Here is a 25111-nt window from a genome sequence, read left to right as displayed (position 1 = left end):
ATTCAGAAACCTTCGCGGGTGTTGACACAATTACTGACGAAAATTTTATTGCAATCGGATGAATGGAATAGAAACGCATACGAATAGAAGAAGAAGAAGAAGAAGAAGATAGTTGTACTAATTCAAAAACCATTGCGGGTGTTACCACAACAACTGACGAAGGTTTCATCGCAATCGGATGAATGGTATAGGGACCATACGAATAAAAGAAGATAGAATGAAGAAGAAGAAAAAGAAGAAGAAGAAGATGGTTGTACTAATTCAGAAACCTTCGCGGGTGTTGGCACAATTACTGACGAAAATTTTATTGCAATCGGATGAATGGAATAGGAACGCATACGAATAAAAGAATATAGAATAGAAGAAGAAGAAGAAGATGGTTGTACTAATTTAAAAACCATTGCGGGTGTTACCACAACAACTGACGAAGGTTTCATTGCAATCGGATGAATGGTATAGGGACCATACGAATAAAAGAAGATAGAATAAAGAAGAAGAAGAAGATGATGATTTTTCTAATTTAGAAACCTTTATGGGTGTACATACAACCACTTACCAAAATTTCATTGCAATCGGATGAATGGTATAGGAACCATACGAATAAAAGAAAATATAATGAAGAAGAAGAAGAAGATGATGATTTTTCTAATTCAGAAACCTTCTTGGGTGTGCATGCAACCACTTACCAAAATTTCATTGCAATCGGATGAATGGTATAGGAACGCATACGGGACAGACACACAGACAGACAGACATACAGACAGACAGACATTCATTTTTATATATTAGTATAGCCTATACTCTTCCCGCAAGTGCAAGCAATAAGTTTACAAAGTTTTATTGCAATCGGATGAACGGTATGGCTGCGCATTAAATACGAACAAACAAACACACAAACACACAAATATTAATTTTTATATATTAGATATAAATGTGTATAACTTGAAATCATTTTATTTAATTATATCAAATCGAGCTTAAATATTGGGACCATACCTAAAAAGGATTTCAAGTTATACACATTTATATTTTTATAAAAATCGATGTTTTTTAAAATAAATATAAAAAATAATAAAACTATGAATTAGTCAAAAATATGTACGAGAAAAAATAGAAAACTTATTAAACTTTAATAATAATATGACCATAAAATATAATGTAATAATAAGATGTGGTCCTGTGACAAATTCACATTTTATAACATTTTTTTACAATTGTAAGTTTATCTTTGACTTTTGAATGTTTTCAGATAGGTACTTACATAAATGTAGATATTAATTAATACAATTTATTGAAATTGTAAATTATCAAAAAAAAATGTCTCAAATTGCAAGCTTCGTATTTTTCCGCTAGGTGCCTCTGCTAGGTAGAAGCATCACCCTTAAGAACTGTCTGGAGATGTACCGGAGCTCGCTTCGTCATAGAAAAAAGCTTCTTGTCACCGATCCGGCGCGCTTTGACCTACCACACAACTGATTATTATACCTAGTACTTACATCATGGCCCCCATAAGAGGGGGTGGGCTGTCTGGGCTCTAGCCAAGGGACCCGGGCATAGGGGGGAGGGGGTGTTGTGGCGTGGCGCGTCGACCAGTTAAGTGAGAAAAACACAAATCATACATTTGCACGAACAGTAAAAACAATCGCATGCGGCGTTATTTTCCTCAAGGAATATTTACATTTAAAACTACATGGCTGTGCGGTATTTGATGTGATATGATGATAAGATTGATGTAGTTAAATGATAATTAATTCATGTGTAGAATTTTATTTTATAATTATTTTAAGTGGGTTTCCTGACATATGTAAGGCTATTTACCCAATATGGCGAATGGTTGCATGTTACTTGGCTACTACAAAAGGAGGTCGCGATCAGTGCTTCATAATATTGGATGAGTGCCGAAAACTCAAAAAATCAACTGCATTTATTTAAAAATTACTGAAAATACACAGAATCACCTTAACTCTGGGGGTTCCGCGGAAATCATTTGAGTAACACTACTACTCAAAAATCACACTGCCCTTAACCTTAACGATAGATAGGGGGCTCGCCATTTATCCTGGCCTGGAGGCCCGCTTCTGGATGTGGGGGCCATGACATACATACTACACACTAATCAAATTGATAGCTTGGAAATCCACTCTCTTCTCAGCCGAGCCATCGTGAAAAGACGTCTTCGAAATCTTTTTTGGATTGCCTCACGATTTATAATAATAATTGTAAAAACAATAAAATTAATAGTGGTACTTTATATTTATAAGGCCGAATATACCGTAGTTGGGTGATGTTACTAAGGATGTAAGCGACAAACTGGTGGAGATTTACGATGAAAAAAACAGATGCAGATGACTAGAATAAGGGTCGTCGTAAAGGCCATACCTCAGTTGAGACACGGTCTAAAAAGATCGTCGCTAGGCGATGCGCGGATTGCGGGTCGCGGGTGCAAATGAGGCAAGTCAAACCAAATATAATTTGTCTTTTAAATCCCGTGTCCATTTAATGTTCTGTTTATTGTTTTATCAGTAACAATAATAATATATTCATTGACATGTTTTCTTTTTAAAGTAAATGGGTAACGTTTTAAGTCATCTTTACACGATTTAAGAATTATTACGGCCGTCGCCATCACGAAGCAAAATGACGTATTTCCAGCTCTACATTCTCTCTCCGAATGGGAGCGAGTGCAAAATTTCGTCGCGCCTATGATTGAAAATTATTTGCCGTTTCACTGATGAATCACCTTAAGAACGTATTTAAGAAAATATTATTTGAGTTTGCCCATATTCACTTCGTGTATACCTATGCACGAACGCCAGAATCAAGAATACCCGCAGGGGACCAATGAGTCAGCCATGCACCGTAGATAAAAGCATCGTCTATTAATTATATTGATTGATGTAAGACACATGTCAATAGAATATTTCAATATTTAACTGGACACGTTAGCAGAATATGACTATTTTTCTACGCGTTTGCAGAACAAGACAATAATGCTATAAATAAATGGTCACGGCGTTGTAATATGCACTTATTTTGTGGTGTATGTAGGTAAAGTTAATCTTTCAACAGCAATCATATATTTACGAAATAATACCGTATATATACGTAGTAATAATATATAATATAATAGTACAGGGTGGTAACTACAGCTACTAGAAGTGTTGACAAGGGCCGTCAAAAATGTATCGATATTTCTTGAATTTTAAAAACTAATTAGCACCATCTGTAATTTGTATTGTTAGTTCAATAAAAACAAATACGTATGACTGACAAAGTTTAGTGTGCACTATTTATGTCGGATCTCATCAGCTTACCTCCACCCTTCACCGTTCAGGTTAAACAGGTTTCCTTCATTAATCAGCGTATCTATTCTACTGAAAACTGTTATCGGCGGCTATCGAGGGTAGTTTATCATATTTATGTAGTGAGGTATTATAATTGTTAGACACAGAATTAAAACTGTCTATCTCGTTCTAAAGTTAACACAGCCAAGAGAAGTGCTGTTAAAACAGTACTTTTTGACAGTTCTGAGGGTTAACTTATTGTAACAATAATTAACCGCCTCAATACATACATGATAAACTACCCTCGACAGCAGCCTTGTCTATAGAATAGATGCGCAGGCAGGTTTTTAATTAAAACAAATGACAATAATATACTGTTCTACATTGTTATTCTTTATTTAAAAATGTTAAAAAGTGTGCAGAAAATATTTAAAAATCGTTTAGTTCACTATCCATAATATTCTCAGAATCAATACAAAATAATAATAAAAAATTTAAATAAACATTGTATTCAAAAAATATAGTGCATCTCTGAGTTTTAAAATCATTCATTTTAATATCACTAATCATGTAATAATATTATTAATTATTACCTATGTAGGATATGACGACATTCAGTTTACACATTTATATTATTCATGTATTATAATATAAAACATTGAACACCAAGTTAGTGATATAAATCACTATTTTACTTGGTCCTCTTCTTCAGTTTCAACCAAACACCACCTTCGGCGACCATCAGAACCGCTTTCTTGTCGAACACCATCGGAATGCTGGTCTTCTCGCATACTGACAGTTCATACTTCGACAGAACTGATACCAATCCCAGCTTAGTCTGCATCAGGCCGAATCTGCTTCCTGGAAATTGACAATAATATTCATCCATTACTTAAATGAACTCAAACTTAAGAAGTTCTTTGTACTCGTTCATAGTGGTTGGCGAAATTCGTTCAGATTACGGGGTTGAACAAAATACTAATCAACATCTTCCAACAAAATTGTATTATTTATTATAAAAGTCACCAAACGTAGGTAATAAATTAATATAATCGTATTTCTTTCATTACCAACAACTTAACTGATTGTTCATATAGAAAACAGGGAATATTTTACGCGTTTTCACTGATCCTGAAATCTGATGGTTGAGAGCAGGATTGAAATTCTTTCATATTTTTTTTTATCGAAATTCAGATGTTTTAAAAACCAATACAAGTATATACCTAACTTATATGATGCAGTTGGACACCATTTTATTGACCATTTTTTAATAATTACAAATTACCCTCATATTTTGCAAAGTTTTTATTAGCTCGTATTATTGTTTGTCCAGTGGTTGTATGTCCAGTACAAATCCTAAAATCGATTTTTAACCAACTTCCCGAATAGCTAAACATTTGAAACTTTTAGAATATAGCAGAACACGATGCCAATGCATTCTTTTAATACCTACTTTTAGCCATCTTTAAGCAGAATTGAATTCATTTTCAGTTAATTCTGTTTTGTATGAAAAGTTATTTCGGAAGAAATCCGTAATCCAATCCACTATTATTGGTTGCTAAGGGGGTGGTCCTAGCAACTAAATTATTAATATATACGTGCGTTACTATGGAAATCAAAATAAAATGTCAAAATGACATTTCAGTACTCTATATTAATTTGTTTGCTTGTTTTTTATTTACTTCATATCAAGTACAAGTTTGAGCATAATAATTCAACAGAAAATTAAAAAACGTTGTACTTATATAAAAAGTTCTTTTTATCTTGTAATTATTTATAATAATGGTACTTCCAATAGAGCTCGTAACACCTTCGGGTTAAAAATTACGGTGCTCCAAGTTGTAGCAAATTGAAGACACACGGCACTGCAAGTTGTCGCGTAGACGTTAGAGCATTGACGCGGATATTAAGTCGGTCTTTGCATAGACAAACACAACCATAGACCCCCTCGAAACCAAACAGCCCCGCATCAAAATCGGTTTTAACCAAACGTATCACAAGTCTGGTAATATCTCAGTAGCAGAATGATACACAAGACAGGTCACCATGCACTCAAGTGTGTTTTGACTGAGCAAGACAATGTAATACACATCTGGTAACTACGACCAAACCGACATACTATCCGTTAACGCGGCGATTTGCAATGCCGTCAGTTTTACCTCTTAGGCAATCAGTAAACCACGGCCCCCAAAAAGGGGGGGGGGGGACTGACAGTGCTCTAAGGGGCCCGGCGTAGCCAGTATAGTGAGATATACATACACCACAAATTTTCTTTAATAGTAAAAAAATTAGATTAGTGCTTCATAATATGATGCTGAGTGTCGACAACGGGATTTATTTAAAATACAAAAATCGCTAAACATACACGAATCACCCTTAATTTGACCTCAAAGAACCCTGGGGTTCCGCGGAATACTATTCGGAGAACACTAACGTAAAAAAGATCACACTGCCCTTCACCTTAACGATAGGTAGGGGGGGAACCAAATATCCTGATCTGGGGGCCCGCTTCTGGATGTGGGGGCCATGCAGTAAACAAACATACACAACAATTATTAATAAATGTGAAAACGAATAATTAAAAATCCTAAGAGTTGGTTCCTTACCTATGCAGATTCTTGGACCTTCTCCGAACGGTAAATAAGCGAAATGATGCCTCGCTGCTTTGTTCTCAGGCGTGAACCTCTCCGGGTCAAACTTGTTCGGTTCAGGGTAAAATTCTGGGTCTCTCTGAATGCCAAGAATTGGTATCATAACGGGTGTGTCCTTCTCGATGGTGATGTCTGTGCCGGGGATGACGTAGTTCTTCGTGCAGACGCGGAATAGAAGCGGAAGAGGTGGGTATTTTCTCAGTGTTTCTGAAAAAAAATAACCAAACGTTTTTTATCGTTTTGAATGAGTTTGTTTCGTGTCATTCACTCCCTGAAGCAATTTGGTGCCTATAATTTAAATTCTAAATACATTTAAGAAATAAAAAAATGTTATAGAAACTTTTTTCAAAATTGTGGAGTGAATGTGAAAACTTTGTGGGGGAACAAATGAAAGAGAAAAATGTAAATAATGCAGCAGACTCGTCATAATACTGTAACTATAATAATACATGAAAGGACAGAATCGGGAATATCCCGATATATTATATATTGGTCAATAATGGTGGGAGTATTTTTTACTTTTGTTGATGGTCGATATACCTACCATATTAGTCACAATATAAAAGTGACACTTGACCAAAGCAACATCTTAGTAATTGAATGATATATAAATATAATACCGAATAGTTAGAGAAAGAAACCTATTTTGTAACTTTGAAAACAACTAGGTAATATAGAACTGGTCCTTATGGAGCAAATTAAGCTGACATATTCAAAAATCCGTAGACTATAAAAAATAAATATTTTAAACTACGCCATTGTTGTGTGGGGAATGGGACAACTGAACGCCAGGACAATTGGACGCCGCACTGTTGAATGAAATAAATAGATGTTTGTTACGATTTTATACAGAAAGTGACGAGGAATTTGAATCAGTTTCTATCTACTACTCAGTATTTTAAATTAATTTTGCTGTTAACATAATGTTTTTTATTGTGGAAAAAAAAGAACTCTCTTCTCCGTGGAACATAATATGCACAATAAAATCATTATTTACGTGTGCATATTTAAATTCTCACCAAGTATTAACTAATAATATAATAATTTAAATATACCTACATAATAATATTAAATATATATTTTATTCACGAACGTATATTTCGTGGCGCCCAATTGTCCCGGCGCCGAATCGTCATAGACACCCATTGTGCGAAGGGAAAAGCAGACATTAAGATAGTATACGCCCTCTTTCTATAATGAGTAATGACTATCTTAGCATGAGCATTTGTTATCAGATTTTTTAGAATTTATTATTTTAGATCATTCTTACAAATTGTGTTCATATCTTGAAACAGTTATAAATAACTGAAATATTGTAGAATTAACAAAAAACTTTCTTTGAAAACCTATATAATGAAGTCTATCACGTAAACGCCTATTCAATTACTATACTAAATAGTGTTTTTGCATCATTTTTATGTTCATATATTTTTGCTAAAAAGCACATTAATTGGACATGGATAACTTCAAATATAATAAGTAAATTAATAATGTTTAGTACCTTCGATGACCTTGTTGAGATATGTCATCTCCCCCAGAGCATCATATGTGATCTTGTTGTCATGTTTTGCAAGAACTTCGTCGATTTCTTCCCTGACTTTGTCTTGAATATCGGGATTGAGAGAAAGCTCATACAGAGCGAAGCTTGCCGTTGAAGATGACGTCTCAAATCCAGCGATGAAGAAGACGAACACCTGAGCGGCGACTTGCATCGTCGTGAGTCTGGTGCCATCGTTGACAGTTTCTTCTTTGGTTCCTTGAAACAATGAAACAATTCACTATTATAATATTTTACATTCCAAATGAACAATCTTATACAACTTTTTAAACAATATTCCATGGTTGTGCTTTCCAGGTTCTTCATGATAATATTTAAAATGGAATTTTGAAATGGTATTCAACATAATTATAAAAAGATTGTTTTTATAATAAGTACCTACGTATTTTGCTAACGTGGTGAGTTAGTCACGGTTCAGATACGGCGGATTCATCGCGGATGCAAACCGCGCGGTCTGATCCGTGTGGTGTCAATTTATACAAGTAGGTACCTATGTATATATAAATAATATTCGTACACACTTGTCCGCTAGTCAAGGGCTGATAATAGAACACTTGGACACAAAATTGTTTATTGACTATCCCAATAAAAAGCGAGCTTGGCAGAAATTAGTGGACATATTTGCGGATAGAAAGGATTCATTGGATTTACCCGGGTGCATCCAATACTGCCCATTTTTTTAGAGCACCCATAAACATATTGCTTCTGAAACTCCGAGATCGGTTTCCGCACGAAAACCACATCCTTATGAACAAATCAATTTCCGCGCGGTCTACTACGCGCAGAATCTGCCGTGTCTGAACCGAGCCTAATATTAAGTATGCATATGTAGGTATTTAACTTAAGCTTAAGCTTATGTTATGTTATAATATTATTACTATCAATAGTGCGTGGTAGGGGTAGAAAAGAAGCTTCGTAGAAATGTGGGAAAGGGATGGTTTGTAAAATTTCATGTTATATCTAATAATTGAGTACCTGTAAGAGTTATTGGGGTTTAAAATGTTGTGTTATGGTTGTTAGTATTTTATTTGTAAGAATTCCAAATTATTAATTGTAAGCCTACCTACTTCATTCATGCTATGAAGGATTATATTTTTATCATATTCGATTAGTTAGATGGCAAATTCTGAATTTTGTTATTTTTTAAGCATCTTATATTATATTCATTGACTTGAATATTATTGAAAGCTCGATAGGTTTTTCCGATGTAGACTCACTAGTCACAGTCATTTCATGCTATTTCATAATATTATTATAAAAGGTTTTTTTTTTCGTGAGCAGAGGGCCGAAGATGGCAAGGAAGACTGGGCCCCAATGCCATGATGCAAAGTTGTGAAATATTCGATAATTTGAAATGCTGCAACTTTATATCATAATTATTTTAGTAGAGTAGGGATTGCAATACCGAATGAAAATACTAATATCGGTATTTCATATTGAATACCGGCATTCGTGAAATATAAAAAATAACACTATCTGCCAAAAATCTTTTTAAAATATTAATATTTCATAGCAAAAATATTTAAATAGTTACATATTATATATTATGTAAACCTTTAAAAATAGGTAAAGGTAAGATATGATAGAGATAGTGATGTTTACAGATACTTACCTAGAAATATTCGCCACAGCAGCTGAGTTTACTAATGTTTATATAAACGAATAGTATTTTACCTACATATAAAAATACACCTGACAACTTAAGTAGATATATCAACCGCGAGCGACTGACGAAACATTAGGATAGATTTGAAAGTAAGGAAATAACTACCTACTTATAATGCAAATGTATTTCGAAAATCTGCACGTTTTGTTGATGTTCACTAAAGCCATCGAAGTTCAACGGAAGTAAACTAGACATCGCGTAAGCCGACAAAATATTACAGTCCTTTTAAACCTTTTATCTAATTTAATACATTTTGTTTTAACTTTCAATATCGAATATATCGGTATTGTCTGATTTTTAATAACGGTGTTTCGGTATTCAAAAATATTGGGATACCGGTCGTATTTAAATACATATGTTTATTCTTGTTTTACATTTTAAATGTTCTTAGGCTTAAGTTAAATTTATACTAAGGTTAAGATTAGTATTTATAAGATGTATATTATAAAATATCGTTGTAAAGTTGATAGGTGGTATAATGATATATACTTATTTGTTTACCTGTTTCATCTTCAACTGCACCATCATTTTTTAACTGTATCAACAGCTGAAGAAAATCATTTCGCACAATATTATTATCCTCGCGATATTTAATAGTATTTTTCACTGTATTATAAAAGAAATCGTTAACATCTTTTCCTAGTATACTTCTTTTGTAGAGTTTCTTAATATCGGGCACGAAAAACAGAAACAATCTCATGATTGACTGGAAGAGTGTCAACTTGAATAATTTCTTTCCCATCTTCCGGAATTCGGCGTCAGGATTTTTAAAACTGTTGCATTCAATACCAAAAGCACATGACCCAATTACGTCTGTATTCAATTTTGCCATGATTTCTTTGACATCAGTTACACCATCTTCTTTAGTGTGTTCTTCTAAATATTTCTTCATTTCAACTGCACACTCGTTTACTACATCAAACATTTTTTTGATTCTACTCGTTGTAAACGTCGGTGTCAATTTGTTTCTCAGATTCTTCCATTTTTCTCCGCACAATATAAAAAGATGTCCAGACAATGGTTCAGTCTTAGTATCCGGCGGATAATTGTGGTCAGAGAAGTGAATAAAATCCTTTACCAGGATTGTTTTTATCATTTCAATATCGTTTACAACCAATGTTGGCCTATGCATCATAAAGGCGCCGCAGAATGGACGCTGTTTCGATTCATAATAAATTGCCGTGAATATGTCTCCAAGTGTTTTCTTTCCACTGAATATCGGACTAATATTTCCAAGTATGAATGATGGTTGCGGACCTTCAACGCCTTTTTTGGTCCAGTAAGTATAACGGGACCGATACCACAAATACACATATCCAAAGAAGACACACAAAAACAACACAAAGTACCAAAACCACGACATAGTTTCGCAAATTTTATAATATGCGCTGTATCACTTTGTTTTTTTATACTACGGAAATAAAATAATAAATTATTTTTATAAAATACAAATGACAAAATTAATTTGCAAAAACAATTAATATCATAGTAGTTTTAATCGCTTTTTAATAATGAAATAGAAATTTCATTAAAAACCGACAATACGATTAATTAAGTATTATAAATAATACCCCATTTCACTTTGATCGCAGTAAATTCCATTCCATACAGCAGTAGCGAACGGTGGAGGTAGGCTGTTAAGATCCGCCATAAATAGTGCGCATTAATCTTTGTTAATCATGCGTACTTATTTGTTTTTATTGAACTAAGACTTTAATTTACAGATGGTGTTAGTTAGTTTTTAAACACCAGTTAAACTCTGCCTATACTTTGGGCGATAAGACAAAATTGTGCACACGTTTACATTCATAATTATTTGTTTTCGTTGGATTAATATTACATATATTATTGGTTCATTTATTTAAATTATATTTAGCCCTGCCTAAACCAAACTATAATATATTCAAATATTATTCTATATATAAAATATTTAAAGTTATGTTTGATTTAATATAATAATTTTAGATATTTTATGGATAGACGAGTATTTTTTGACTATTATCTATTATGGCTTGGTTTTCGCAGGGTTTCGTTGAATTTTAAAAACTAACCAACACTATCTACACACTGTAGCTTAGTTCGATTAAAACAAATACTTTTGACTGACAAAGTTTAGTGTGCACTATTCACGGCAGATCTTAAAAGCCTACCTCCACCCTTCGCCAACGCCATACAGTCCACTTACTTCTTTAGAAATAATTATTGCGAATGCTAGAAGGAGAGCAATTAATATGTAATACAACTATGAATATATATTAAAATATATGTCATATTTTTTTGTTTATAACGCAGTCACGTGTTGTGTTGTGACCAATTGATGGTCAATATAACACTAAAATAAATCCTGAGTTTGTACTATAGGTAATATCAAAGCGCCAATTATTTCGATATGTAGGTACTCGTACGTAAAAAAACCGAACCACAAATCCTGTTTGTTGCATCGTTCCCCGCACCACTCACTTCTCGTTGTTGCATTTGATTGTATGACGTGCAATTTAATAAATGTAGGTATGGTGAAATACCCGAATTTAATAAACCAGGTAAAAGTAGTAAGTACACACAAAGGCTACAAAATATGATATTATGGCAACACAACTATCCGCAATGTAAAGTAAGTACCTACTTACATATTATTATTTTTGTATTACCATGTCCGATCCTAATACGATCATATGGGCCACCTACGACATTTTAAACCGACGCGTAAGCTACTCGGCCATCGTGCATACATACATTACCATATTAACATTGTTTAAAATGAAATAACAAAAGTTAATTTAAAATATGTAGGTACCTATTACCTATACGTTTTTATTGAATATTTTTTTCGAGCATGGCAATGTTAATTTAATTAATTAAAATCGTTTGTTTGACTGTTTCATTCCATATCTTTTATAATTCATAATTATAAATCACGATAAAAAGTATTATTTTCCTACACATTTCTCACAAATTTATTATATTTGTACATAAATAAAGTAAAATAGTCGCATGCGGCGCAATTCCTTTATATTCGTTTACCTACATGAAGAAAATAATATTTTGATTATTGTTCATCGTAATTTAGCACTTTGTGTGTGGTTAATAATTTTTACCATGTCCGATCTTAATAAGATAATAATATGGGCCTCCACAGTCGGAGGTTTGTATTAACAGACAGAAAAAAATAATATAATTTTTAAATGTTAAAAAATTATTGTTTTTGTAGAATATTGACATTCATTTAACTGCCGGACTATGCTGATTGAAAGATCTCAAAAATCGCAATAATTAACAGTGGGATTCCATATTTCATCCATACATAATAACTATCGCCAAAGATGAAGATTGTAAAGAAGAGGTTATAATAGCCGTCTTTCAATTTGCTAACGTACCTACTGAATTGCTGTTGAATATTACTGATTAGTGATTACAGAACTATTCTAACTCATTTGTTTCTGTTATTGTGTTAACTGTCAATTCATGGTCGAAATACACTATTATTAATTTGATTTAATAAAACGCAAATTTTTTAAATACTTTTTCCGTTTTATTAAATTAAATCAATAATATTCTAACTTGTTACGCCGAATGTGCGAAATTGACTATTACATGAAATGGGCAAAATTTTGCCTAAATCATGAAAAATGCAAGCCCGTTGCCTTATTCATAAATTAGGCAAAATATCTGCCAAGTGCGTGAATTCGGCAGTAATTTTTCTGTCTAGTTCATGCATTGGGTAAATTAGATAGTAGCGCTACGGTAGTGTTTTTTGCAACTAAACCAAATGTGTCAAATGATCACGTATTGGTCAAAATAGATGGTCGCGCTCCGGTGGTGTTTTATGCAACTAATCAAACTAACCAACTGTGTCAAATGTCATTGATTATAATATGACGTTCATATCCATTTACTATATCCAAAAAAAATCTAGAACTATAATATGACGGAATACGGAAGAATTTTATTAAAATGTATTTTCGCGATTTGATTCGTGCCTGGGTATCAATCGTGCGATGGTCGATTATTTGTTTGTGATAGTATGATTTGATATGGATATTCAGTTGAATTCAGAATTACAAAACCTAACATAACATGACCTAATAATAACAATATTATATTATGTACAATTATTATAACTAATAAAACCATCAGTATTAAATTTACTTTTTCTACTGTCATGTTTACAGTTTGAAAATTCCATACCCTGGCGAATTCACGCACTCGGCAGATAATTTACCTAATTCATGAATAAGGCAACGGGCTCGACTATTACATGAATTAGGCAAAATTTTGCCCATTTCATGTAATAGTCAATTTCGCACATTCTGCGTAACATACACATATTATTTTAGTAGGACTATTGATGATAATAATAATGTATGATTTTGTCTACATAACTAATTAATAACTTATGTAGGTATGCTACTTCAAATGACACTTCTGTAAAATATTTCAAAATGTGAGCTTGAATACTTTCGCATTCAACTGACGAATAATTAATGTTCTATGGCTACTAATAATTTTATTAATAGGTACACACTAAAAACGTGGTGGAATGGTAAAGATTGTATATAGGTTCAGTCTTGGTATCAGGTGGGTAATTAAAATTATGGTCAGAGAAGTGAATAAAATCTTTAACCAGGATTGTCTTTAACAACTCAATATCGTTTACGACCCAAGTTGGCATAATATACAATATATTAACATCATGAATGCTCCACAGAATGGAAGTTTTTAAAGTCATTATAAAATATACGTGAATATGTCTCCAAATGTTTTCTTTCTAATGAAAATGTCGCTTAAATTCCCAAGTACGAGTGATGGATGAAGACCTTCAATGCCCTTTCTGGTCCAATGACGATAACGGGACCGCATACACAAATAACCAAAGAAGATACATCCAAATAGTACGAAGTACCACTCCCAAGACATGGTTTACAAAAAAATATAAGTACACTGAATCACTCAAGTGAGGGTCGGTAATATTTTTAATTGGTTCTTGTCTGTATAGTGGAAGCCAGCGGCAGTGACGTCCCGTGGGGGTAGGCAGATTGAGCGTCGCTTGGGGGCGGCAGTTACTAGAAGAGCGGCAAATCGAGGAGAATTATTAGGTATATTATATAGATATAGCTACCTAAACTTAGTACCTAATAACGTAAATATCTTTCCATTAAAAAATTAGCTCACTGGTTGGAAACAAAATGTATTAATTAACACACGAGGTTTAAAAGGTCTGTATTTTTTTGTCGGGTTAGCGATGTCTAGTTTACTTCCGTTGTCCTTGGAGGTCACGTCCTTGATGATCAGAAATGACAAGGGTAGATTTTTGAATTACCTACCTATATACCTATAGGTAGATACATAGGTACTTCCCTAATTTAAAATTTATCCAAATATTTTTTTCCGGTCATTCGCGAGTTTTGGAAGATGCCATCTGTATTTTTGAATGTATCTGAATTAATATTTGAAAAATTTAATTAAATCAATAAATGAAATTAGATTTAGTAATACTTATATATTTTGTCGGTAATGTATTTATACAACACATTTCTTAAATATTTTAGTCATGAAAGGATGATGAAAAATACTGTATAAAAAATGGGGCGGCATTTTGTCTGGAGACGTCACTGGCCAGCGGCAAATAAATTTTGAAAATAGCCGATATACTGGGTTATTTGTTAGGTTAAAAGTGATCATTCTTGAACTCGTAAATTTTTCAGAAATCGGCCATGAAAATTGTCGTTGTTCCCGCCTGGCTTCCGGTAAATAGAATTGTACCTTTTAATCTTAATCTTTTTATATATCCCGACAATAAATAATCCATTTATTGTTTATAAAAACATACAAGTGATAAAAAAGAAATATGTGGTAAGTTACATTTACGTAATTTTTTATAGCATATGTATTTAAAAAAAATCATACTTATTTCATATTTGACATAATAAGATATGGGTGTCATAAACTTGAAATAACTTAGGTCCATAACACAATCAGTGAATCACAATAATATGTGCTCTGAAGTACCTATTGATATTGTTTGACTGTTATTTTGATACTTTATTATATCACTACAATAGTACCTACAATAATTTTGTTATTGATATATACTCCGACACCAGTGACGTTACATATTATTTACATACAGAATAATTTTTATTAAATGCGTTAAAAAATCATTAATTTACTGTACTTAAAACACAATGCTTACGGGCCCTTTTAATTAATTATGTAATTAACGTGTTAATTTGCATTTGAAAAGTAATTAGCAAAAACACAATTTTGTGCAGCCCGTAAGCTATGGGTTAAGCCCGGTCGCACACGCAGAGTAATCTCGACTACAACACGTCGATTTTGTTGATGTGATTTTGTTGCCATTTACAAAATACATGTAACATGATGTACATTGCGTTTGTGCGACATTTTTGGTAAAAAAATCTACATGACAAATTTCACTCTTTCGCGCTTTCGACTTTTTAATTCGTTTCGGTTAGCCGCGTGCCGTCACTGTCCAAGTATTATCTCCCCTGTATGCGCGGAAGAGAGATGCAGCATTGTTGGCCGTTTTGATTTATGACCACGTCCCAGTAGAGACGAATTTGTATATGCGACGAGGCTTATAGATAAGTACTTGTAAATAAAGTACCTATACACTTTTTTATTAAACATTTTATTTTCGAGCATGACAATTTCAATTTAACCAATATTTGTGTGTCAGACTATCCCGTACAGTAGAAATGACTCCAATAATTTCATAAAATCTCGAGAACCCCTACCTGGATATCGTATATTAAGGTAGGTACTGAATGTTAATCACAAAATTTACATACAAAACAATATATATATATATATTATCATTGTCTACTCCATACTATTTTAGATCTCACAGTGTATATAATTAGTATACATTATTATTTTTACGTGGTTAATTGTACTGGGTACATGCAAATATTTTATTCTAGTTGTATCCACTCTTTCTCACCGTAAGCGAGAAATTTATTATCCCACGGAAAATGCTTTGAAAAGTTGTATTAAAGCGCATTCGCTCGAATGTGCCGTTTCCATAGGCAATGGTGGCCTGCCTATCCGTACCGTACGAGACGCTGATGTTAATAGAGTTATTTTGAAAAAAAGAATATATCAAAATAGTAAGTATTATTTTTATTGCCTATATTAAACGTAGGATACAAGAATTATCTAAAGATATCTCAATGAAACCTGTAACTGTATTTTTTTTTTAATTTTATTACCAAAAAGGTTGCATGTTTTTAAAAACAGCTAAATAAGACTCAACTGAGACTTCGATGCTTAATAAAAAAATATTATGAGAATTCTCGTAAATCCCTGATATAATTTGCAGAACGCTAGGCTTATATGAACATTATTAAGGAATTACTGCCGTACGCAAAAGTAAAATTTTATAGACATTTTCCTCGTATATTTCAGAAACATTGATCAATGTTTGTGTCTAAACTCTAGCAACTCGATCACTACAATGTGGATTTAACAGCCTATGACAAGTAGCTTGCCGTATTGTGATCCGACTTGTATGTCAAGGTTACTTTATACGTAAAATGCCTTTATCTATAATCAGGGCTCGAAATTGACCGAAACGCACCGGAGCGCCGTTCCGGTTCATAAAATCTCCAAAATTTTCTCTCCTGATAGATGTTAGATAGACCATATAACAGAAAAATCGAATACTTATTTTTATAAAATACACAAAAAAATAGACAAATATGTTAGTATTTTGGTAAAATTATCGAGCGCTCCGGTTTGTAAAATTGTCTATAATAAAATATGATATAATTTACCTGAAGTTTCATCATCGATTGATCCTTCATTCTTCAGTTTAATCAACAGCTGAAAGAAGTCATTACGTTCTATGTTGTTCTCTTCGCGATATTTCATAGTACTTTTAACTGTATTATAAAAAAACTCAGTGACATCATTTCCCAGCGTACTTGTCCTGTATATTTTTTCCGTTTGCGGTATAAAAAATAATGCCAATTGCATTATTTTAGCAAACACTGACAGTTGAAAGATTTTTTTCCCCATCGTTCTAAATACTGCATCGGGATTTTTGAAACTGTTGCATTCTATCCCGAAAGCGCACGAACCTATTACATCCGTATTTAACTTTGCCATTATTTCTTTCATATCCGTTTCACCGATTTCCGTTTCCTGTCCATCTAAATACTTTGTCATTTCTACGGCGCACTGCGCCACTATGTCGAACATTCCTTTAATTCTACTTGTTGTAAACGTTGGAGTTAATTTATTTCTAATATTTTTCCATTTTTCTCCTGTTAATGAGAATAAATGCCCCGATAGAGGTTTGCTCTTTTCGTCGAAAGGATGATTTCGGTCAGAGAAATGTATAAAATCCTTCACGAGAATCGCTCTTATAAAATCAAGATCGTTGACAACCAGTGTGGGTCTGTGCATCATGAATGCTCCAGCAAACGGACGATCCTTCGTATCACGATATATGTCAAGGAATATGTCATAAATAGACTTCTTCCCAGTAAAAATTTCACGTAAATTTCCAAAAATAAGTATTGGTTGTGGTCCGTTAACACCTTTCTTTGCCCAATAGTTAAAGCGACGACGGAATAGCAAGTATAATATTCCAACCGAGATTAAGGAATACAGTAAAATGTTACACACGATTTGAACAGTCGCCATAATTTCTCAATATTATATCACTTTGTTTCACAATACAATAATATTATATAGTTATATAATATTACATACCTATTATAATTGGAAAATTCACTAGAACATTATACACAAGCAGGCACGCACACAGAAAAATGGTTTGGGATTTTTAAAGCGGAGGTAGGGGGTGGAGTTTCACTGATCCGCCAAAAATAATGCACACTAAACTTTGCTAGTCATACGTATTTGTTTTTATTTAACTAAGACTGCAATTTATAGATGGTGTTAGTTAGTTTTTAAAAATCAATCAAGGTTAATACATCAGTTGAGGCGCGGACTAAAAAGATCTTGGCTAGGCGATGCGCGGATTGCGGGTCGCGGGTGCAATTGACGCATGTCAAACGAAATATATTTTGTCATATAAATCCAACATGTGTCCATTTAATGTTCTGTTTATTGTTCTATCAGTAACAATAATAATATATTTATTGACATGTTTTCTTTTTAAAGTAAATGGGTAACGTTTTTAGTCATCTTTACACGATTTAAGAATTAATACGCCCGTCGCCATCACGAAACAATTGACGTGTTTCCAGCTTGACATTCTTTCTCCGAATGGCAGCGAGTCCAAAATTTCGTCGCGCCTATAGTTGAAAATTATTTGCCGTTTCACTAATGTATCACCTTCTAATTTGGGCGATACGACAAAATTGTGCACACTTTTTCATTCATACTTATTTGTTTTCGTTGGATTAAAAAGGGTAGGTACATATTACACATATTGCTGATTCATTTTTTTAATTCATTAAGTCCTGCCTAAACCAAACTAGAATAAATAAAAAATATTATTCTATCTATAAAATACCTATAGTTATGTATGATTTAATTGCATAATTTTAGATATTTTTTCGATAGACGAGTATTTTTTGACTATTATCTATTATGGCTTGATTTTCTTGGGGTTTAATTGAATTAACCAAAAACTAACCAACATCATCTGCAAATAATTGTAGTCTTATTTCAATGAAAACAAATACGTATGTCTGAAAAAGTTTAATGTGCACTATTTATGGCGGATCTTAACAGCCTACCTCCACCCTTCACCACTGCCTACTACTAATACGTTCTATCAGATTCACCCGCGTACCCTCCCCACAGCACTTTTCCGGGTACATTCCTCACACCCAAACACTTCAACTTTTGAATCTAGCTATGAACACCTAGCCTGCAGCTTTAACTCATCTACGAGTTATTGTAACCTGTCGCATGGTTTCGCCAATGCATGAGTGCCATTCTTCCACTGACACAGGCCTTGCGAGAGATTACAAGAGGAGAGTGGTAAACTCGTTGAGAAGACTATTCACCTCATTAATTTGTATTTTTCGGGAGCGGTTTGGAACCGGATCCACCTTGTGTGAGCGCCCGTACACAAGTGAACATAATAATTTTGCAACAGCGTTGCCAATTTAGTGTTTTTATTGCGAGATCTAGAATTTTTTGATAGGCTAGCTATCACAAATCGCATTTGGCCATGACCCTGACAGCTTTAGAAGTGTAAAAAAAGCGCTAGATACTTAATGCAGGGAGGTACCTATTTTAGTGAGAAATAAAACACGATGAAACAATTGCATGTTTTATTTAATGTTTTTGTATATTATTTCGAATTTCCGCATATATAAAATAATATTTTAACTAATAATTATTAATCTAGCATATGTATGTTCTTTAATTATCTATGTCTGTCCTACAAGAAAGAAGCTCTCGCCTTCAAACATGAAACAAAACTTGAATACAGGTATTTGTTGTCAATTTTGAAATATATTTCTGTTAAAATGTATGGTTTTTACGGTTACATGTAAACTGTGCCTAAAAACTTTCACCGTGACACAGTACGCTGTGAGTTTTCTTATCGGAAAGAGATGATAATATACTTTACGGTCTGCAGTTTTATTAGATTCAATATGAACATTAATTCATTTTTCATAGCTGATTTTGGCAAAATTCATGAATTCAAGAATTAAAACCTAACCTAACCTAACAAATAATCCAGTATATCAGCTATTTTCAAAATTTGTTTGCTGCTGGCTTCCTGTAAAGTGTAAACCGACAAGAACTGTGTTTTATTTAGACGCGAATTTTATGTCAGTAGGTACTATATGACCCAAAGAGGTTGGACGGTCATATATTTCCGATACAACATTTCGCGGAAATGCATACGTACAAGTTTGCGGACACGGGTTTTTATACGTATTGACTTTTTTCGATTTTTGAACTTTATTTTCGATACGTGAAAAATAAGGGTCTTCGTTCTTGGTAGAATTAGTAAATTTACTTTCAATTTTATTTTCACAAAATCTAGCGTTTTTTCCTGCCAAATAGTTTGTTTTCATACCCTGTCTGGCATGTTTTTTTCAACGACAGTTGGCAACACTGATTACCAAGCAATTGCAATCAACCGGTTTTAAGGCTATTCTGCCATGTCACGATGATAACTGATTTTTTGTAAAATTCTCTGATAAGATTTTTGTATTAATTTTAAAATTCATAATATCACATTATACATAATAAAATATATCTCATAAATAAGAAATTAAGTTTCTCAAATTAAATTTTAAAAATAGGTATTATGCATACATATTAATCGTTTATAATTAAATAAAATATAATAATATATATATTTGTGGTTATGTAATTAACGACGTTTTTGTATTTTAATCCTATGTGGTTGGGTTCCTTTTTTATCTATTGTATTGTATGTTGAATATAGACCAATATATTATTAATAACCAATTTCATTAGCCGAAAACTCTTGTTGAAATAATTGTTATCAAAATAAATCAGACATAATATTTGAGTACATTTATTTTAACTAATTAAACTTCTTGTCTGCTTCCTTATCCACTCATTCCTCTCTTTGTCCTTTCGCGTTATGCCGTAAAAATAATAATTGCTACATAATAAATTAAAATAGTTTTTCACTCACGACCGAATATATAGAATATTTAAGAATATAACATTCTCAATCGAAAACACATGGCTCGTAAATAAATGGTAGATCTAGATACGGGTCATCTATATGTGACTATTTTTATCCCCCTACCCCCATTATCACACTCTGTCACAAAATCATTTATCCTCCTATCTAAATAAGGTATTATGTCACACTTTTAGCGTTTTAGCTCCCCTCATTTTTGTTAAAAAACTCCCGTAAATGCTCGATTTCAGTATACTTTTCTCATGGATATTTTATTCTCATAAATAAAATGTTTTTATTTTCTTAGTTTTATGGCATCACATTTTATACAATCCCCTTTAATATAAATCATCATATTATAGCAAACCCTCCCCCTCCCCCCGATGACGTCATAAATATTCGTTTTATTTTTCAGATAAATAAGTGTAAATAAAATTATGAATTGCTAAAAAAATAAAGTCTATCAAACAATCCCGGATCCAGAAATCTATACACTTTTTATTTGGTGTCATACAATTATTATTTAGTTGCTAAGAGAGTATGCATACACCTTTCCGACAAATTGTGGAGTTCAAGATTCAACTGCACAGGTAATCAAGTTGAATAAACCTACTTCAAGGTTGTGGATCAAGGTTGCGGTCATAAAATCTAATACTTTTCTGTCTTTAACATTGACTGGACCTGTTTCTCAAATGGTAGGAACATTAGTCTTATTAGTCAGACAGTTTAGCATGAAGGTGTGAAAAAAACTATTTATTTTGCCAAGTGCTATTTTAGATCGTTGGTTTCAATTTTCGATAGAAACCGTCTCCTCCGGCGGCCATCTTTATATTGATTGTACATATTGCCAATATTCAGGCTTCTAAAGCAAAGATCATAATTTTACAATATTGGTGTGTAACAAACGAAATAAACAAATGAAAACAGTATTTGATTGTTGAAATATAAATAAACCTATATAATAAAGGACACATAGTTACCATGACCATAAAGCATAATGAAGTAAAACAAGCGAAACTTAAATATCAACTTTGCAATACAAAACAGCACAAGTGATGTTTCGTGGCTGTACCATAATAATATATAATAATTCGGTAGGTACATCGGCAAAATAGGCCGTAATCAAAAGTTAGTAATAATTATAGTCACTTGTGTGGTTATGGTTTTCAAATGTCGATATAAAGGCATTATGATAAAACCAGGCATGAATTCTTTGTTATTTTTAAACAGTTTAATAATATTCTAACCCACCATTACCATGCTATTTTTAAATCAGGTTTGTTTAAAATACACCAATTTAACCAAATATAAGCTTTGTACGAGTCAACATTATGTGTATTTTGTGAAATGTTGTGTTAATCAGCGCTCGAAATGGAAAATTTTACGAACCGGAGCGCTCGACAATTTTACGAAAATATTAACATTGTTGTCTAATTTCGTGTATTTTCCAAAAAAAGTGTGTTTGATTTTTTGTTATTTGGCCTATCTAGCACAAACGGTCAAATTAATTTTTCCACGAGACAGAACGATAATTTTGGGGATTTTATGAACCGGAACGGCGCTCCGGTTCACTCTGGTCCATTTCGAGCTCTGATGTTAATTTAAAAATTAATAAACTAAACTACGTGTTATGCGTATCTTGGTCACATGCGTGAGACGCAAAAGCAACATTACTTTCAAATTAATTTTACTTAGCGTAAAACAATATTTTTACCTGGTGAATCATCATCGACCACGCCATTGTTCTTGAGCTGTATCAGAAGTTGCAGGAAATCATTGCGAACAATATTATTCTTCTCACGGTACTCAATTGTGTTCTTGACAGTGTTGTAGAAGAAATCGTCAATCTCCTTTCCGGTTACACTGCCTTTCAACAGTTTACCCATAGTTGGTATCATAAAAATCAGAAAGTGCTTCAGTGTCTTCATCACGGTGTTTTCGGAAATCTTTTTCCCCATTCTTCTAAACTCCGCGTTGGGATTCTTAAAACTGTTACATTCTATCCCAAAAGCGCAAGACCCAATGACATCTGTACTTAATTTTGCCAATATTTCTTTCACGTCTACTACATCATTTTTATTTACATCTTCTTCCAAGAAAAAACCCATTTCCATTGAACATCTTGCAACTGTCTCAAACATTCCTTTCATTTTATTGGTGGTAAACGTTGGCGACAGTTTGTGTCGTAGATTCTTCCACTTTTCACCTGTCACATTAAACAGGTGAGACGATATTGGGTCTTTATTTTCATCGATTGGTTGATTATGGTCAGAAAAGTGAATGAAATCTTTTACCAATATCGTCTTTATTGTTTCGATGTCGTGAATCAAAAACACAGGTTTGTATAGAAGAAATACTCCAGCATACTTCAAATGTTTTGTGTCGTTGTACACATTCGTGAATAGATCTCCTAAGTTTTCTCGTCCTCTCAAAAGCTTTCCCATGTTACCAACGATGAATGTCGGTTTTGGTCCTTCAATTCCTTTAATCGTCCAGTATTGAAAAGCATTCTGATACCACACATATAGGTAACTAAGAACGAATGCAAATGATAGAAATATGCCCCAGATCAAAAAAATGATATCCATCTTCACTTTTTTTATTAACCTTATATCACTTGAAATTAAATTATATTTAAATTTCTTGTAGTAACGTCACTGTAGAATTTAATTTACATAATATTAAAATCGATGTTACATCGAACGTAACGATTCACAAAACACAATCGAGTGTCAAACACCAACTAGAAAAATATCGACAGTTTGTTATTTTCATACAACTATTCGTATTATTCTCTGCTTGCAAACATACAGTTGTATTTTTCTGGTTGATATCGATATTGCTTTGCGACTAAAATGTGGCCAGTGGCAAAGCTAGAAGTATTGGGGTCGTGTTTATAAAAAAAATGTACACAGTTAAAGTCGAGAGTAAAAATTTTATTTCATCCATTTCAATCTATGTAATATTATAAATATTCGATGAGGTAGTTACGTCACTGTGCGTGTCCCAGCTTTTAATGTGATTATAAATTCAATTGACACTTTTGTGACATCCCGAATTGTATAGATATAATATACGAGTACTAACTATAAACAATCGAATATTCTACTACCAACATGCCATAGGCTGCGATTTCATAGCCTTCTGTAGGTATAGTGTAAAAGGCGAAATCGCGCGGAGGGGATTTGTAGTTCCGCAGATCGCTGCTAAGTGTCCCATGTCATGATTTAATGATAAGTTTATAACATTTGGAAGATTTCTAATAAATTTTCCAACTTTTCGTAATTCTGTCAAATTATTGACGTTTTACAACTGGTCTATTAAAATAAATAATACACATTTAAGTAGATTTGGGGCTAAACGAAAGCGATAAAATATTAACCTATTATATTTGAAAATATCAAAATCATTTTATGGTAAGTAGGTACGTGAAAATAATTTCGCTGAGATAAGAATATTGATATATACCTACTTACTAGGATTCAATACAAATATGTGGCTATATTTTTTGTACTGCTTTATGTCGTTCGTATAGTGACATGTGCCATGGCCCCCACATCCTGAAGCGGGCCCCTAGGCCAGGATCATTGTCGGGCCCCCCTACCTATCGCTAGGCTCTACGGAAACGTTTCCCAAACGGTATTCCAGGTAAAATTACGGGTATTCAGTGTATCTCTATATATTTTTTTGTATTTTTCAATAAATTCATTTGTGGCATGAAGTTTTTGAATATCGACATATCGACACACAGTATTCAAAATCTGCATCACACAATCACATATTTTAAAATGGTAATATTCTTAAAGTAAAATAGCGCCGCAGGCGACTTTTCTACAATTAGAGAAAATTTGTGATGTGTGCTTATCTCACTTATAATATAGACGCGCCACGCGGCCCCCCAGGCTAGACCCCTGTCAGCCCCTCCTTGTGGGGGCCATGCTATGTGCTATCAGTGATACTGCACTAGGATTATTGAACTAAGGATTGATTAATAATAACAACAATACTCCATTATGACAACGATATTAGATTGATATATTTAGATCAGTGATGTACAATACATTACCTATTGCATTTAATACGACCCACTGACTAAATAATAATCAATTAATCGAAACATTCCCCTAACTACAGTGGTGACGAACTTATGGCACGCGTGCCACCAGTGGCACGTGAGATGATTTTGCATGACATGCGTTTGCAGAGAAAAAAAATACGAGTACCTACAATAATAATAAATGACAGATCGCATTGTATAAAAAATAGTAGGCAAATACTCTTCGAGAATAAGCATCACGTTTAATGTAAATATATAATTGCATAGGTCGGTCCTTAGGC

At 33.2% G+C, this 25111-nt stretch overlaps 1 protein-coding gene across 16 annotated transcripts in view; it reads right to left on the bottom strand.

The window, feature by feature from the left end:
* Positions 1-3650: 3650 nt before the first annotated feature.
* Positions 3651-25111, bottom strand: part of LOC147071619 (putative cytochrome P450 6a14) — a 64127-nt gene continuing 42666 nt past the window's right edge. For 8 of the 16 annotated variants that reach the window (XM_085948284.1, XM_085948292.1, XM_085948289.1 and 5 more), the window contains exons 3-5: positions 7437-7691; positions 5891-6142; positions 3652-4145 (exon numbers count right to left, since the gene is read on the bottom strand). In XM_085948284.1, coding sequence (XP_085804410.1) covers positions 3976-4145; positions 5891-6142; positions 7437-7691 — 677 coding nt within the window. In that variant the 3' untranslated portion in view covers positions 3652-3975. Of the gene's footprint in view, positions 4146-5890; positions 6143-7436; positions 7692-9660; positions 10571-16952; positions 17896-19163; positions 19225-22487; positions 23517-25111 lie in introns of those variants that run through there. The other 8 variants (XM_085948283.1, XM_085948281.1, XM_085948280.1 and 5 more) reach the window with 6 other exon arrangements.

Source organism: Rhyacophila brunnea, unplaced genomic scaffold (assembly GCF_057557595.1).
Source record: "Rhyacophila brunnea isolate RB1 unplaced genomic scaffold, BYU_Rbru_1.0 scaffold_20, whole genome shotgun sequence".
Taxonomy (NCBI): Eukaryota; Metazoa; Arthropoda; class Insecta; order Trichoptera; family Rhyacophilidae; genus Rhyacophila; species Rhyacophila brunnea.
This window is presented reverse-complemented; position numbering and strand designations above follow the sequence as displayed.